The 13512-nt window shown below is 40.7% G+C and overlaps 1 protein-coding gene across 1 annotated transcript; it reads right to left on the reverse strand.

Moving 5' to 3' along the window:
• Window positions 1-7749: 7749 nt before the first annotated feature.
• LOC137726269 (cellulose synthase-like protein D4) lies at window positions 7750-13189 on the reverse strand. Its single transcript, XM_068465170.2, has 6 exons — window positions 12492-13189; window positions 11792-12178; window positions 10723-11527; window positions 9856-10263; window positions 9279-9646; window positions 7750-9154 (listed from the first exon to the last, which is right to left on the reverse strand). The coding sequence occupies exons 1-6, from the start codon at window positions 12953-12955 to the stop codon at window positions 8191-8193; spliced, it is 3396 nt and encodes a 1131-aa protein (XP_068321271.2). The 5' UTR covers window positions 12956-13189; the 3' UTR covers window positions 7750-8190.
• Between the last annotated feature and the right edge of the window lie 323 nt (window positions 13190-13512).

A 13512-nucleotide genomic window follows, 5' to 3' on the forward strand; every position in this document is an offset into this window, starting at 1 on the left:
TATGAGCAACTCTGTTTTGCCTGGCTCTAATTTTCTCGCTTCTTCAACACTAACATGTGTCATTATAGGTTCTGTTGCCAAGTAATCACCCTCCATTGTGGCAGGTTTATAGGGCTCGGCGCAAAAACTGGAGATTGTCAAATCCGTGGGGATGAGATCCTCTTCACTTCTATATACCTTTTTCATCTGCTTATACGGTAATACATTGACCGCAGCTTCATCATCAATCAAAACCTTCTTGAAGGGTATTCCTTCCAGATGAACAGTTACATATATGGGCTTGAGATGGTTAGCTAGGGCCAAGCTCGGGCTACTGAAGATCATTTTGTTCGAGTACACTCTCTCGGGTTATTTCTTAGAGCCTGTGAGCAACTTTGTTTTGCCCGACTCTCATTTTCTCGCTTCTTCAACACTAACATGTGCCATTATAGGTTCTGCTTCCAAGTAATCACCTTCCATTGTGGCAGGTTTATAGGGCTCGGCGCAAAACATGGCAGATAAAACATATGCCATGTTTACGTGGAAGTTGCTAGGTCCAGGTAAGTCCTCATTCTTGCCCCCAATGTGGTTTATGAATTCATCTAATCAGGCTTATGCCTCTCTTGGCAACATTAGCTTGGGCAACATTTCTTCCCGAGCTATACCAAAGTTTGGCATTTGTTTTGGAACTTCGCAAAGAATATCAACCAACAAAGGTGAAAGCATTCTCCTTTTCGGTGAGATAGTCCCAAAACATATTGGCTCCGGACTCTATCTTGGTGTCGGCATCATTACCATGTCCTCTTGAGCTCTCTTCAGGATTATGTACTTTCCTGGATGAAGGCTTTGCGGCATATGGTCTCCTTCCCCCTCAATCTTCCTGTTTGCCTTTTCTACCTTCTTTTTGCTTCTCCAATGAAGTTGATTTCTTCCCTCATAAGGTACTTTCTCAAACTTCACATTTTCAGAAGTTTCTGAGGTAGTAGGGATTTTTAATGAGTTCATGTGGGCTTTGTGCTGTCTCTGAACTCACCTAATTATATAGGCTCCTATTTCATTGACAGGTTTTCCATTGTTTCCAACTACGTACCATTTTTGCCCGAGTCGGGCAGGATTCTTTTCCGTGACTAGATTCACTACCTTTTCCTTTACTTTAACTTCTACACTGACATAGCTTGGTTGGGGAGGTTTCACATCCACCCATTTTGGTACTTTGGCTTCTCTATCTTCCACTTTTTGAGAGGCTTCGTGGTTTCTGAATACCTCTGATAAGCCCTTTGGTTGAGAATCTTCTCCCAACCATTGGAAAACATTTCCTGGAGGTCTCTTTCTCAATTGCCCATATGATGTTTCTGCGGGCTTCCTGCTTTTCTTTTCTCTTCTTCTGATCAACTCTTGATCAATAACAGCTTCTGATGCTGGTACTTCTAGCTCACATTCACACTGGCACTTGCTACACAACACTATCCCTTTAATTATGGCTGCTTTGGGTCTTTCGGGCAACTTGATAGCTCATTCTGTAGGTCTGTCAAATGGCCGCCTTTCATGCTTCACTTTTTATGTTGATTTTCTTTTCCACTTCTCTACCCAAGTTAAGTTGATCATGTTAATTGGGGCTTTCAGGAAAGGATTTGTGTAAATCATCATATTAGCTTGGGGCTTTTCCAACAACAGTTTTCCCTTGACTATAAGGTATTGTATCAAATCCCTGAACTGGACACAGTTGGTTATGGAGTGATTGAAGGTATAGTGTAGCTTGCAATACTTATTTCCTCTTAATTTTTCTGGTTTAGGCATATTTTTGGTGTTGTCGGGCACAATCACTCTTGCCCGCACCAACTCTTTATAGATCTTCAAGGCCTTGGTTAAATCAAAAGAATGAATAACGCTAGTATTTAGGGGGCTTCATAGGGACAAATCCATCATCAATCATCACCACTTTCTGATCATTGACTGGCTGGACTAAACCCTTCACTATTAAAGGTTTAAAAGGAATGGTCATTTTTGCTGCACACATCTCTATCCCTTTTTTTCAATGGTCATTACTATCTTCAGGCTCTGCTCCTTCAAACTCCACTTAGTGAATTGCAGCTTTATTTTTGTAAAAAGAAGGGACTTTAGATGAGTGCTTCATTTGTTGTTCTTCAAGCAACAACTTTTCATACTTTGTGGTAGCGATTACCAACTCTTGCAACTCATTGAACTGTACATCATAAAACTTCTTTCTCAAAGGTAACCTTAAGGCCTTTTGAGCAATGGATACAAGTTGGGCATGATATTGACAGGGAATTGACACCTCAATCTTATCCTTCTAAACCTCATCATGAAGTCTTCTGTAGACTCATGTTTATATTGCTTCACCTCTACTAGGTCATTAATAGACATCTCGGGCTCCATCCTATAAAACTATTCATGGACAACCATCTTTATTTGCCTCCAGTTAGAAATAGAATTAGGACCAAAAGAGAGTACCATTGAGATGCTAGACCCACCAACGAGTTCCCAAACAATCGTAACTTATAATTAGGATTATCTTCAAATGCCACACAATGGTTGGAGAAATTGAAAATGTGATCTCTAGAGGACATACTGCCATCTTCTCCACTAAAAGTGGGGAACGCATGCATCTTTAAGTTGAGTGGAAAAAGATTATGCTCATCAATATACTCGGGGTATGGCTTCTGGTAGGTCATCTTGAACAGCGGACGAGCTTGGGGTTGAGCATTCTGAACCACCATCATTCTTAACTCAGCTAACTATTCTCTGAGTTGCTGGTTGGTTGTATTATCATGTGGGGGTATGAAGAGGTTCCCATTTCGGGTTACGATCATTGCCCAAGAAAGTCTCATTTCTTGGTTCGGGCTTCCTCCATTTGGGCCCTTCTCCCTTATTAGCCAATGGTGGTGGCCTATAAGGGGGATGTTTGTCCGTAGTTGTGAGCTCATTTTTCCCACTGGATTTTCCGATTACTTGGGGCATCCTATACTTCATTCTTTTTTTCTCGCTCTATGCCCTACTATCTAGTGAAAATATTAGGGGGTCGGGTAACTCCGCTTCTAGGATCTCTTTCAACATTAACTGACTAGCTCCTGGTCCTTCCTTGTTTTTCCCTTTGTCTTTCTTTTCCTCAAGCAAATGTAATAGGGGAATAACTGGTTTTTTCTCTGGGCTAGCTTATCTTATCATTTCCCTGGCATAACCATTTTTTGGAGTAGAGTCTGCTTACTTCTCCTTTGGTCTCTAGAGTGATATTCTCCATACTTTTCAATACTTGTACCATGGTGGCTTGCAAATCTTCATTGGTCAGCTTTCCTCCTGACTTCTCAGATGAGGTTGGGCTTTCCAGAATATTTGACCCTTGCAGGGAAGGAAAATCCTCTAGATGATTTGTCATGTTTGATTTTGGAAAACATTGGGATGGCCCGTATTCTGTTTTCCACCTGAAGGTTTTCTCCTTCCTTCTTCTTCTTGGCATACAAGGCTAATGTGATCCCACTGGGGTGCTAAAACTATTTTCGGGCGAAGATTTCTCTGGAGAAGGATCATTGGTCCTCAGCATAGCTCCCCAAGGGATTGTCACTTTGGATGTGTAGTCGGGCTCTTGCTTGTCGCTGTGCTACAAGAAGAGGACAAATTTAGTTCTGAAAGGTGCCTTTGTGGGGCCTTAGGTGTAGGCCTTGAAGCTCGCAATCAAAACTAACTAAGTGCTAGGCGTGCCACTGCTATCTTAGTATAGCAGATGTAGAACAAGTATGTTTAAGTCGATTAATTGCGCCCTAAGTTACTCGGACTTCTTGTTATCAAGGGATTGTCATGGATGGGTTAAGTCTACATTAATTTCTTTTTCTTGCCTTGTAAACAAGGACTTTTAGTTCATAGTCTTGTATGCTCAAATGAAAGGAGTCCAGGTCCCTTTAAACCATTTACTTGGTTCTTGATTGATTTTAATGATAACGTATCTATTAAACTAATCAGATCCAGATGCAAATGGAACTCTTAAAGTAAGAAATTGATGGAAATAACTTGAATACATACTGGAGAATGCATTAAGTAATAGATCTATAAATTTAGGAAACAGACAAAGAACCTCAGGCATGATTTCACCTTGTCTGGCAAGGTTGAACTTCTTGCAATCTCTTATCTCTGAATTAACAGGGGTTTATATGCTAAAAAAGGGATGGATGATAAACAAGTTTACATAAGGGAATCGATACTACGCCACTAAGGGAGATAGCAGAGCTTTGAATTGGACAAGAAATAGTTTGTCGCTAAAAATGACTGAATCTGGGTTGATTTCAACTTTTGAATGCAAATCTGGCTTGAGAGCAGAGTTTGTATGTTTATTTGTTTGATTGGTTGAGTGTCCTCACCCCCGTTGTCTCTTCTTCCTTTATAGGCAATTTAGCCCGACTGCTGTGACTTGCTATTGCCCGAATGTATTTGGAGGGTAATGAGTCATCACCCTTTTTACTTGAGTGCCACTGGACAATGTTTTTTGGCTGGTCGTAGGTTGGTCTTCATCACTTGTCACTTATACAATGGACACATGGCTTATTCCTTGGCTGAGAAAGCTTCAATCGGCTTATGGGCTTGGTGCTGGGCTTCGGGCAAATCTCCTTTAATTTGGCACCCTTGGGTTTTCCTTCATCCAAGTCCATTGTTCAAATATTAACCCAAACAATGCTGGGCATGGTAGACCGACACTGCTGGGTTCCTTTTCTTCCCCTGGGATTTTTGACTTTGTGTGTTTGGTGATCTCCGGAAGAGGGTGAGAGTTAGGGAAACGATTTGGGGTTGCTTTTTTAGAGTCCCCACCTCCATTTTTGTTTCGTGGAATGGGAGAGGATGAAGAAGCAAAATGCTTATTTTTCTACAAAGTAAGGAAATAACAACGAAAGATAAAGGAAAGATTAACCCAAAAAAATATATATACCTTTCGAGTCCTTGCCTTTCTTTTTGTCATCCACCCCTCCTCTGTATTCTTCTGTTCCTCTTCCCATTTGTTCTCTCTGTACCCCACAATTTTTGCAGCGTTTTTTTGTCTCTCTTCTGTATGCTTTTCCCATGTGCCCTCCCTTTTTAGTAGACGCAAGGAGCAGTTCCATTAACCCCTTCCATTTTCTGTTACATGTTCTACGTTCCCAAGGTGTGGGGGAGGTTGAGGAAGACCATCACTTTACTGAGTTGAGAATGTGGGAGCATAGGAGAGTTCTGGATAGACAAGAACTCTATTTTTTAGTTTGTGGGCTGTTGAGGTTTTTTTTTTTCTCCTTATATAATATATATATATATATATATATATATATATATATATATATATATAATGTGAACCTTATTTCTAGTCGGTTCTTGTTTTGGACTACTATTTTTCTAAAGTGTCCCCATCTTTTTATAAAACTTGCTAATATATTTTCTCTATGCAAATATATGGCTTAATACACACGTTGTAATTTTTTTGGGTCAGATGTGTGAACTTTATGCGCGAGTGGGAAGAGTGAGCAACCAAAAGGTGTTGGTTAGGACCCACGCTCAAGCACATTCAATTCTTTTTAAACGTGGGCTGATGAATTTCTTAAACCATTTATTGAGGGGACGATGGTAACATTAAGAGCTCAAGACTTTTATGGTGCGTTTACATAACTGTAATGAAAATAGGAGGAATTGAATTGAGGAGTTGGAATGGGAAGAAGTCAGAATTAGATTTCTGTTGAAGCTATTTACTTAAATGTTCTAGAATCGGAATAGAAATGACACTAATTCCATAAAGATGTTTAAAAATTTAGCAGAATCAGAATATAAACTAGTATGATTACTAAAATGCCATTGTCCCAAATCAAATATTTTATATTTTTTTTTAATAAAATTTGATATAATATATAATAGTAAGAAAAAAAATTAAATTGCTTTTTTATTTCATAGGCACATTAAAATGCTTTTGTTAATTTTTTTTATTTTATAAATTTTGAGTATTTACTTTAATATTTAAATTTTCTTGCGCAAGTTGTAGTTTCTTCTCTTCGGCATATGCATGGAGTTGTGCATAATGTGAATGAGCATTGAGTTGTGCATAATATGAATGAGCATGGAAATAAAAAAGGGAACTTTAACGAAAAACTCTTAGTACTGTTCACTTTAACAAAAAACCACATTTTTACACTAAAAAGTCAATCCTGGTATTATTTACTTTACCCAGTTATCGTTAAAACGCAAAGTTTTTAAGCTCTTTTAATTAGTTTTCCTAATAAAAAAAAAGTAAGGAGTTGTGCATAATTAAACTAGGGTTAATGAGTTTATAAAGGATAGTCTTGGAAATAAAATAAAATAAAAGTAAGTGAGGGCATAAAGGAAACAAAAGTGTCATTTCGATTGCCTAAGCAATCAGGAATTGGATTACCACCTACATTTAAGGAATCCAATTCCACCAATATAAGGAATTGAATTCTAAAATTTATGTGGGCTCCACTGTTTTTTTGATTCCTTAATGTTTAGTAAACATCGGAGTACTCCATAATTGGAATTCAATTCTACATTTTCATTCTGATTATGGATACGTAAACACGTCATAAGAGAAATAAGGATGGTACTAGTGTGGGTAATATTCATAGTATCACCATTACTCAAATAGTAAAAGGGCGGCATAGGGTTGCATATGAGGAACCAAAGAAGATTGACCCGTCATGTGATGAGTAGAACCAGCATCAGATGCCAAATGGAATCTGGTTGCTGTAAAAATTGGGCACTAACAGAGGGTGGTGCCTGATCAGACATGCTGTAGCGATGCGTGTTGGGTGTGTTGAGAGGTGTTACAGTTGTAAAACCAAGCTGGACCAAGTAGAGAAGGGGAGGAACTGGAACCGTAGGGGCGCTATGCAGGCTGCTGGGCAGGAATGCGAGCCACGGGTTGGCAGAAGAGGGACTGGTGGCATGGGGCTGGTAGGAGGGAACTGGGTAAGATGGATAATTGGGCCGAAATGACGCCATAAGGAAAGGGAGAGAAGTAAGACAAGAAATTGAAAAGCCTATAGAATTATGACGGCAACGAAGACAAAACCCAAAGGGTGGATGTGTGCCGTTTTTCTTTTGTTGATGATGGGACAGCAAGGAAGAAGAAAAGGGATGATGCAACATAGAAGAGGGGAACATCCTAAGGAGAGATTTTTCAATATGAGTGGTACACGGGTGTCATTATATAAATGATGAGATATGTATGCTAAAAAGTTAATGACTTAAAAAAAAAAAAATTTCCCACCACTTCTATTAAAACACGTGATGTATCACTTGTGTTCCTATCACAATGAAAAATTTCTCCATCCTAAAGGTTGTTTGGTGGGGTGGATGAGATTAGATTTTAGGGATTTTTTTTTTGTTGGTGTCTAGAAGAGAGGAACATCGTAAGGGCTGTTTGGTGGGGTGGATGATATTAGATTTAAGGATTGGATTGACAGAGATATGTAAGACATGACTTGTAACTCATGTACATGGATAACCTATTTATTGCGGATTCATAACTTATCATGTTCAGTCTAGTCTATCTGACATTTTGACACAACAAACAACGGACTAAAATTGCAATTCAATTTAATTAGTCATAACCGATCTCAACCAGCCTACCAAACAGACCTGAAGGACAAAACCTAATTACTCCTAAACCTAATATGGCGTACGACAAGAGGTTGCTATTGGTGTCGGTTTTGTTTTGGGTTAGACGAGAGAAGAAATAAAAGAAAAGAAGAAAGAGAGATACATATAGAGATACTTAGACAAGTGACGCAACGTAAAATTACAACTCTCTGCATTGATGTGTGAAAAACATTATCATATATAGGGTTATACTAATTCCTATTCAGATAAGAATCTTATACTAATTACAAATCAAACTATATTTTTATAATACATGTTACAGTCACGGACAGAATCCCGAATTATAAAGAATAATCTAACACCTATATACACACAACACAACAATTCTAACCGTAAAACTGTCGTGTAGTTTTACCACCGAGTATAATCATAGAGCAAAACAATCTTCTCCCTCAAACGGCGGAGGGCGAAATCGAAAGGTACCTGTAAATCCTTCTAGTTGATATTTCTACAGTTTCTTGACCCTAAAACTCTAAATCCAATCCGATCGGCTATGTCGTTCAAGTTTTCTTTTCTTTTTACTTGATGTCAGAGATTTGAAAATCAAAGTCATTAAAATGCCAGACCAGCTCACGGAAATTGGAACCCGGCTCCTGCAACGCCAGCAGCACCAGGAGCTGGCGGGTTAATGGCGACCCAGAGCAAGGAAAGTGTAATGGCAATGAGACCTGACCAAACAAACACAATGGTAGGCGTCTTCCCTCTTCTTCCCATTAAACCCTTGGCAAAAGGATACAGGTGAGCCAAAACCCAAAAGCTGAAGAACACACCGCGGATCAGCTTCGCCCACTGAGGATTCAGAGCATAAATCTCCCTTGAAATCGCGACGGCAATGGCGATTAGGTTCACCATTCCAATCACAATTGGAGGGATCATGAGGGAAGTCCACTTCACAAGGTAGAGGTCAGCATATATATCATCGTTGTCCTCTCCAGCTGGCTTGGACGTCGAGGTAGAGTAAATTTCAATCCCTCCCATCACTTTTAGAAGCCCTGCCACAACCGCAGCCAAGTGAGAGCTGGTTCCGGAGATGAGCCAAAACTGCTCGTTTCGCCACCACTCTTCCAACTCGATCCCTGACCACTTCACCTCCAGGATGGCCAGAGCAATGAGGCATATGGTGATGATTAGCAAGTAGATCAAAAACGTGATGCTGAGATTCGCCACGATGAACTGTCCTGTGAAGAGACAGAGCGCAGGCAGGAAGCAGTACACGATGAGAAAGATCGAGGTGAAAGGGTAGACACCGAGATTGATGTAGGCAATACGCTGTAGGAACTTGAGGCGCAATGAGGCGAGGAAGGCATTGTTCCGAGAGTAGAAAATTTCGACAGAGCCTGTTGCCCAACGGAGTACTTGGTGGAGTCGATCAGTGAGATTAATGGACGCTGATCCTCGAAATGCGTCACGCTTGGTAACGCAGTACACCGAACGCCATCCTCGGTTGTGCATTTTGTACCCTGTCACCACATCTTCTGTCACTGGCCCGTAAATCCACCCCAAATGGTCTCCCCATTCGGTCTTGTCCTCGTACCTGTCACGCAATGTTAATTTGAAGCAAATGCTTAGCTAGTACTTAGATTTAATTATTTTGATCCATCATATTTCAACTGATACATCAACTGCCACGTCATGTTGTTAGCTAATTATGTAAGTACCAGCAAGAAATGGCAGAGACAGCTTCAGCAACAGCAGTGGCATCGAGCGGATCACGAGGAACTCTGAGAATGCCAGGAGGCCGTCCAAATTTTACTGCAGGATGATCAGCTAGGGGTCGGCCTTGGTACTCAGCAACCGGTATGGATTCCGCCAGCATTTTCGAATTTCCAAAACGCTTTGGAAGTAGATTGGTGTCAAGATCCGGATCGAAGTCATTGGCTGTCAAAGGTTGGGTATTCGACTGTGTCAAAGGCTCTCCTTGTTTCACAGCATCCTTCTTCACCGGCAATTTCTTAGAATTTGGTGGATCAAAACCGTACAAGGCAAAACGCCGGAACATGGTCCCGGTTCCCACATACAGCGGACCCTGCAAACCCATGATTCATGCATACTGATTTTATATATATAATGTGTGTAACTTAATCACCAAGTTTCGAACTTGTATCACATACGCACTAATCTAACCGTTCACAATTTCCATATCCGAGTATAGAAAAGTGAACCTTTTAAAAATGTTTGTTTGTTGCATGAGTTTGTACCATAGAAATTTTCTTAGCTTCGAATTGATTAAGGTACCTGCAAACCATCAAGCGCACGCATTGTGCCATCGAAAAACACGGTGTTGTGATTGGCATAGCGATCTGAGGGATCAATGCCATCGAATCTCTGAGGAAACTGAATGTAGCAGATATTTTCACCGCCTCTGTCCATCATGAAGCACATCCCTTCACGGATAGCTTTGCAGTTGTTGATGTAGTGATCACAGTCAAGGTTGAGAATAAAAGGGCCATTCGATAAGATGGCGGATGCTCTCACCAGCGAATTCATGGCGCCAGCTTTCTTGTTGGGATCATAGCCTGGCCGCTTTTCTCGCGACATGTAGACAAACATCGGGAGGCGTATATCCACATCTGTGAAATCTATGAGCTTGTCATCATCGGCATTTCCCAAGAGGGGGTCAGGACTAGGAGGCTTCAACATCACCTATGGACAATGCAGCATCAAAGTTTTGAGTAATATTGTTTCTGCCGCATTTACTAACCAGATGCTTATCAACAACACTCAAGCGCTAACGAGTTAGTAAGTTAATATTATGCTAATTATTCGTTTGACTTCAAACCACAATATTCCCATGATATGAACTGATAATCGGTCATCATTGAGAGTATCCTATTAAAAAATTCAATCTAATTGAAAATCGTTTAGCTATTTGAGAACAATTTTTGATTAGGTTGAATTTTTTTAAGGTTCATTTTTGAATGAAGAACTATAAAAAGAACTGTTCAAGCCATGGCCAAATAGTGAAGTGCGCACAAGCAAACAGCTAGAGTTGTATTAATTTACTAAATTGTTTGCGCTTCTATGCTATATGATTAAGAATGTGAGAGGTGATCGGTAAACGGGCAAATAGTTTTATTTGAATTCGAGACGAGCTAATGTTACCTGAAGAACTGCTGAATGGTCAGCTTTGGCATGGTCATGTGAAGGAACAGCCCAAGCACCAGGCCAGTGTGTGCCATCAGCCATCCATGTAGCCCTGGTGATTTTGACTTGCTCCAAAGGGTCAGTTGCATTCTCCCTCATATGCTTCAACTGCTTCATTTCCTCCCTGGCATGGAAAGCATCGGACCGCCTCCTGATCGAATCGGGTAGCCCGTTGATCCTCACCTTGAACTCATCATACTCCCTCTTGATCTTCCTCCTATCCTTCACAAAGTCCAGACTACTCTTGTTCTTTGTTGGGTCAACTTTCCTCGCGAAGTAACTCTCAGGATTCCTTGGCTCAATGTTGTGCTTCCGGCAGAAGGGGACCCACAAGTCCGCGAAACTAGCAGCCTCCGCCATTGCCTCGAAGGTGAGGAGGGCAGCTCCATCATCAGAGACGTAGCATGCTAACTTTTCAACCGGGTAATCAACGGCTAGGATTGAAAGGATGGTGTTGGCAGTGGTGAGAGGTGGCTCCACGTCAGGATCAGCAGTGGATACAAAGATGTCAATACCAGGGAGGTCAGACCGGCCCATTGGATTGGATGGTGTTGGCATGTCAAACTTGTCGTGGAGGACTTCAAGATCGGTCAGACGATTAATGGGGAAAAACTTTGGAGTCTGATCAAGAATCCAAGCGAAGGCGAACCATATTTCGCAGATAATCGACATGAGCCACAGCCATCTTGCATCATTGTTTGGATTGACTATTCTCCAATGCAGGAACAAACATAGCACGATTAATCGAACGAAGATCAGTAACCTAGAAGACGATGATCAACATAAAATATATATTAATTGTTCGTCAAGTCATCTTAATTATATTGCATAATCATACAGTATGAACACATAATCACTTCATCTTACATTGTTCTTGTGTCATCTAACATTGAACTTATGTTTTATTATTTACGCGAAGCTTTTTTTTATTGCGAAAGTACGATTAATGCATAACACTTTTTTGTTTGCGTGAACAAATGCAACACGTGCAAAACTATGTACTGAGCGAAAAAATTTATATACTAACCTGTAGGGGCTGATAATGGCAGCTGGGATCGGCAATACCCTGCTGAGGGGCTTCCAAGGCTTGTCATCTGCATCCAGCGAGCCCCCTGCAAAGCAATCACCACCTCCATCACCATACCCGTCATCTTTGGGATAGAAAGCATTGCCAATACCATACGTCCCGTTGGTCTCAAACAACCACCTATTGTGATCAAATTCTCCCGTTTGGTTCCTCTTCATCACAGACATGTTATCCCTTTTTCCATCAGGGCCAGGCAATTGCAGCGTTCCACTTTTGTAATCTGATGGCTCATCATAATCGTCTCCTACTTTGTATTGCTCCTTGCAGCCCGGACAAAGGCCAGTGTCGTTCTGTGCATCCAAGTAACAATCTCTACAGATTTTGAACCTACAAAACACAATTCGAATACGATAAAAAAAAAAACGTAGATGTTTAAGACTCGTTAAAATTACACAATGCAAAATCTAGCCCCCGTCCAAAAGGGAACCGATTTCTGCACTCACGTCACGTTTTCTGCTCCCTTGATTGTAATAATAGGAGTAGTACAGGGGGAGAAAAAGTGACTGAAAATCCTATCCAAATGTACTAGTTGATATTATTTGTTTTGAATTTCTGAGCTTCGCTTTAGTACCCGAAGATTTTAAGATCTTATTACCATAGTAATAAAACTAGTAATTAATTTGAGTATCATAGCTCATACCGGCAATCACAAGGGGTTATATCAACTCCTCTCTCATCCTTCATCACCTTACCATCACAAGAAGGCATCATGCATGCAGAGCCTTTGGCTCCAGCCATCTGAGGATGAGTCACCTCTGAATCAATCACCTTATCCATGAGATGCGCACGAGTCACGCTATTGAACCCTCCGGTAAACAAAGAATTTGAAACATATTGCTCCTCTGCCTTGACAGCCACGGATGTGTCCATGGGCTGGTTATCCGGGGTGGGAGGAATATGAACTGTGTAGTTCATATAGTCCCCGGATAATTCGTCGGACATATCAAGGTCTTCTCTAGACAGATTCACATACCGTCCACTTGAAGTTCTTCGCGCAAACTTAACAGTTTGGCCACTCGAATTAGCTTTGTCTTGAGAGCTACCAGAACCCCCTGGGGTTTTTATCGCCTTCTTTGACGGCTCTCCGTTCTGGGAAGTTGACATTGTCTAGCTATACCAATCTCTCTACTTCCTTTACTTTTCGATTACCAAATTCTTCGATCCCTTTTTACAATTTTCGATCAACGTTGTATTCAATGTAGCGAAACGAAATGGTTTCTTAAGAAAATAGAAATGTAATGTGACTCTATTGAATTGGGAAAGGCTGAAGTGTGCCCAAAGAATTGGATGAAATGGGAAGAGACATTGTTTTATTGTTACAGGAAGAAGGTTGTGTTCGAATGTTTCATGAGATGGGGGGTGTTTAGAGAGAGAGAGAGAGAGAGAGAGACCGATCTTTGCTGATATGCCGTTTTTAGAGAATCGCGTTACGAGTTTTGAGGAGTGTGTTTGTGGAGGGAAAAAGAGAGAGCTAGCAGCTGAGGTCTTATATTATCTATATCTATATATATAGTGAAAGCATAAAAATGGTGAAGCTTTCTTGGATGCCAAAAATGCTCACTTCACAAAAAAACAGCACAAAACTATCCCAATATAAAAGGTTTAACTTATATTCGTAATACACAAATAAAAGTGTTAAAATCGAATTCAGAAAATAGAAT

Source organism: Pyrus communis, chromosome 5, assembly GCF_041283825.1.
Source record: "Pyrus communis isolate YQ-2024b chromosome 5, ASM4128382v1, whole genome shotgun sequence".
NCBI classification, from domain to species: Eukaryota; Viridiplantae; Streptophyta; class Magnoliopsida; order Rosales; family Rosaceae; genus Pyrus; species Pyrus communis.

Coding starts and splice junctions, on each gene's coding strand:
- LOC137726269 (XM_068465170.2), bottom strand. CDS start 12,955: ATGTCAACTTCCCAGAACGGAGAGCCGTCAAAGAAGGCGATAAAAACC. Junction 12,179..12,491: donor ATAACCCCTTGTGATTGCCG/GTATGAGCTATG, acceptor TGTGTTTTGTAG/GTTCAAAATCTGTAGAGATT. Junction 9,155..9,278: donor GTCTCTGCCATTTCTTGCTG/GTACTTACATAA, acceptor ATTGCGTGACAG/GTACGAGGACAAGACCGAAT.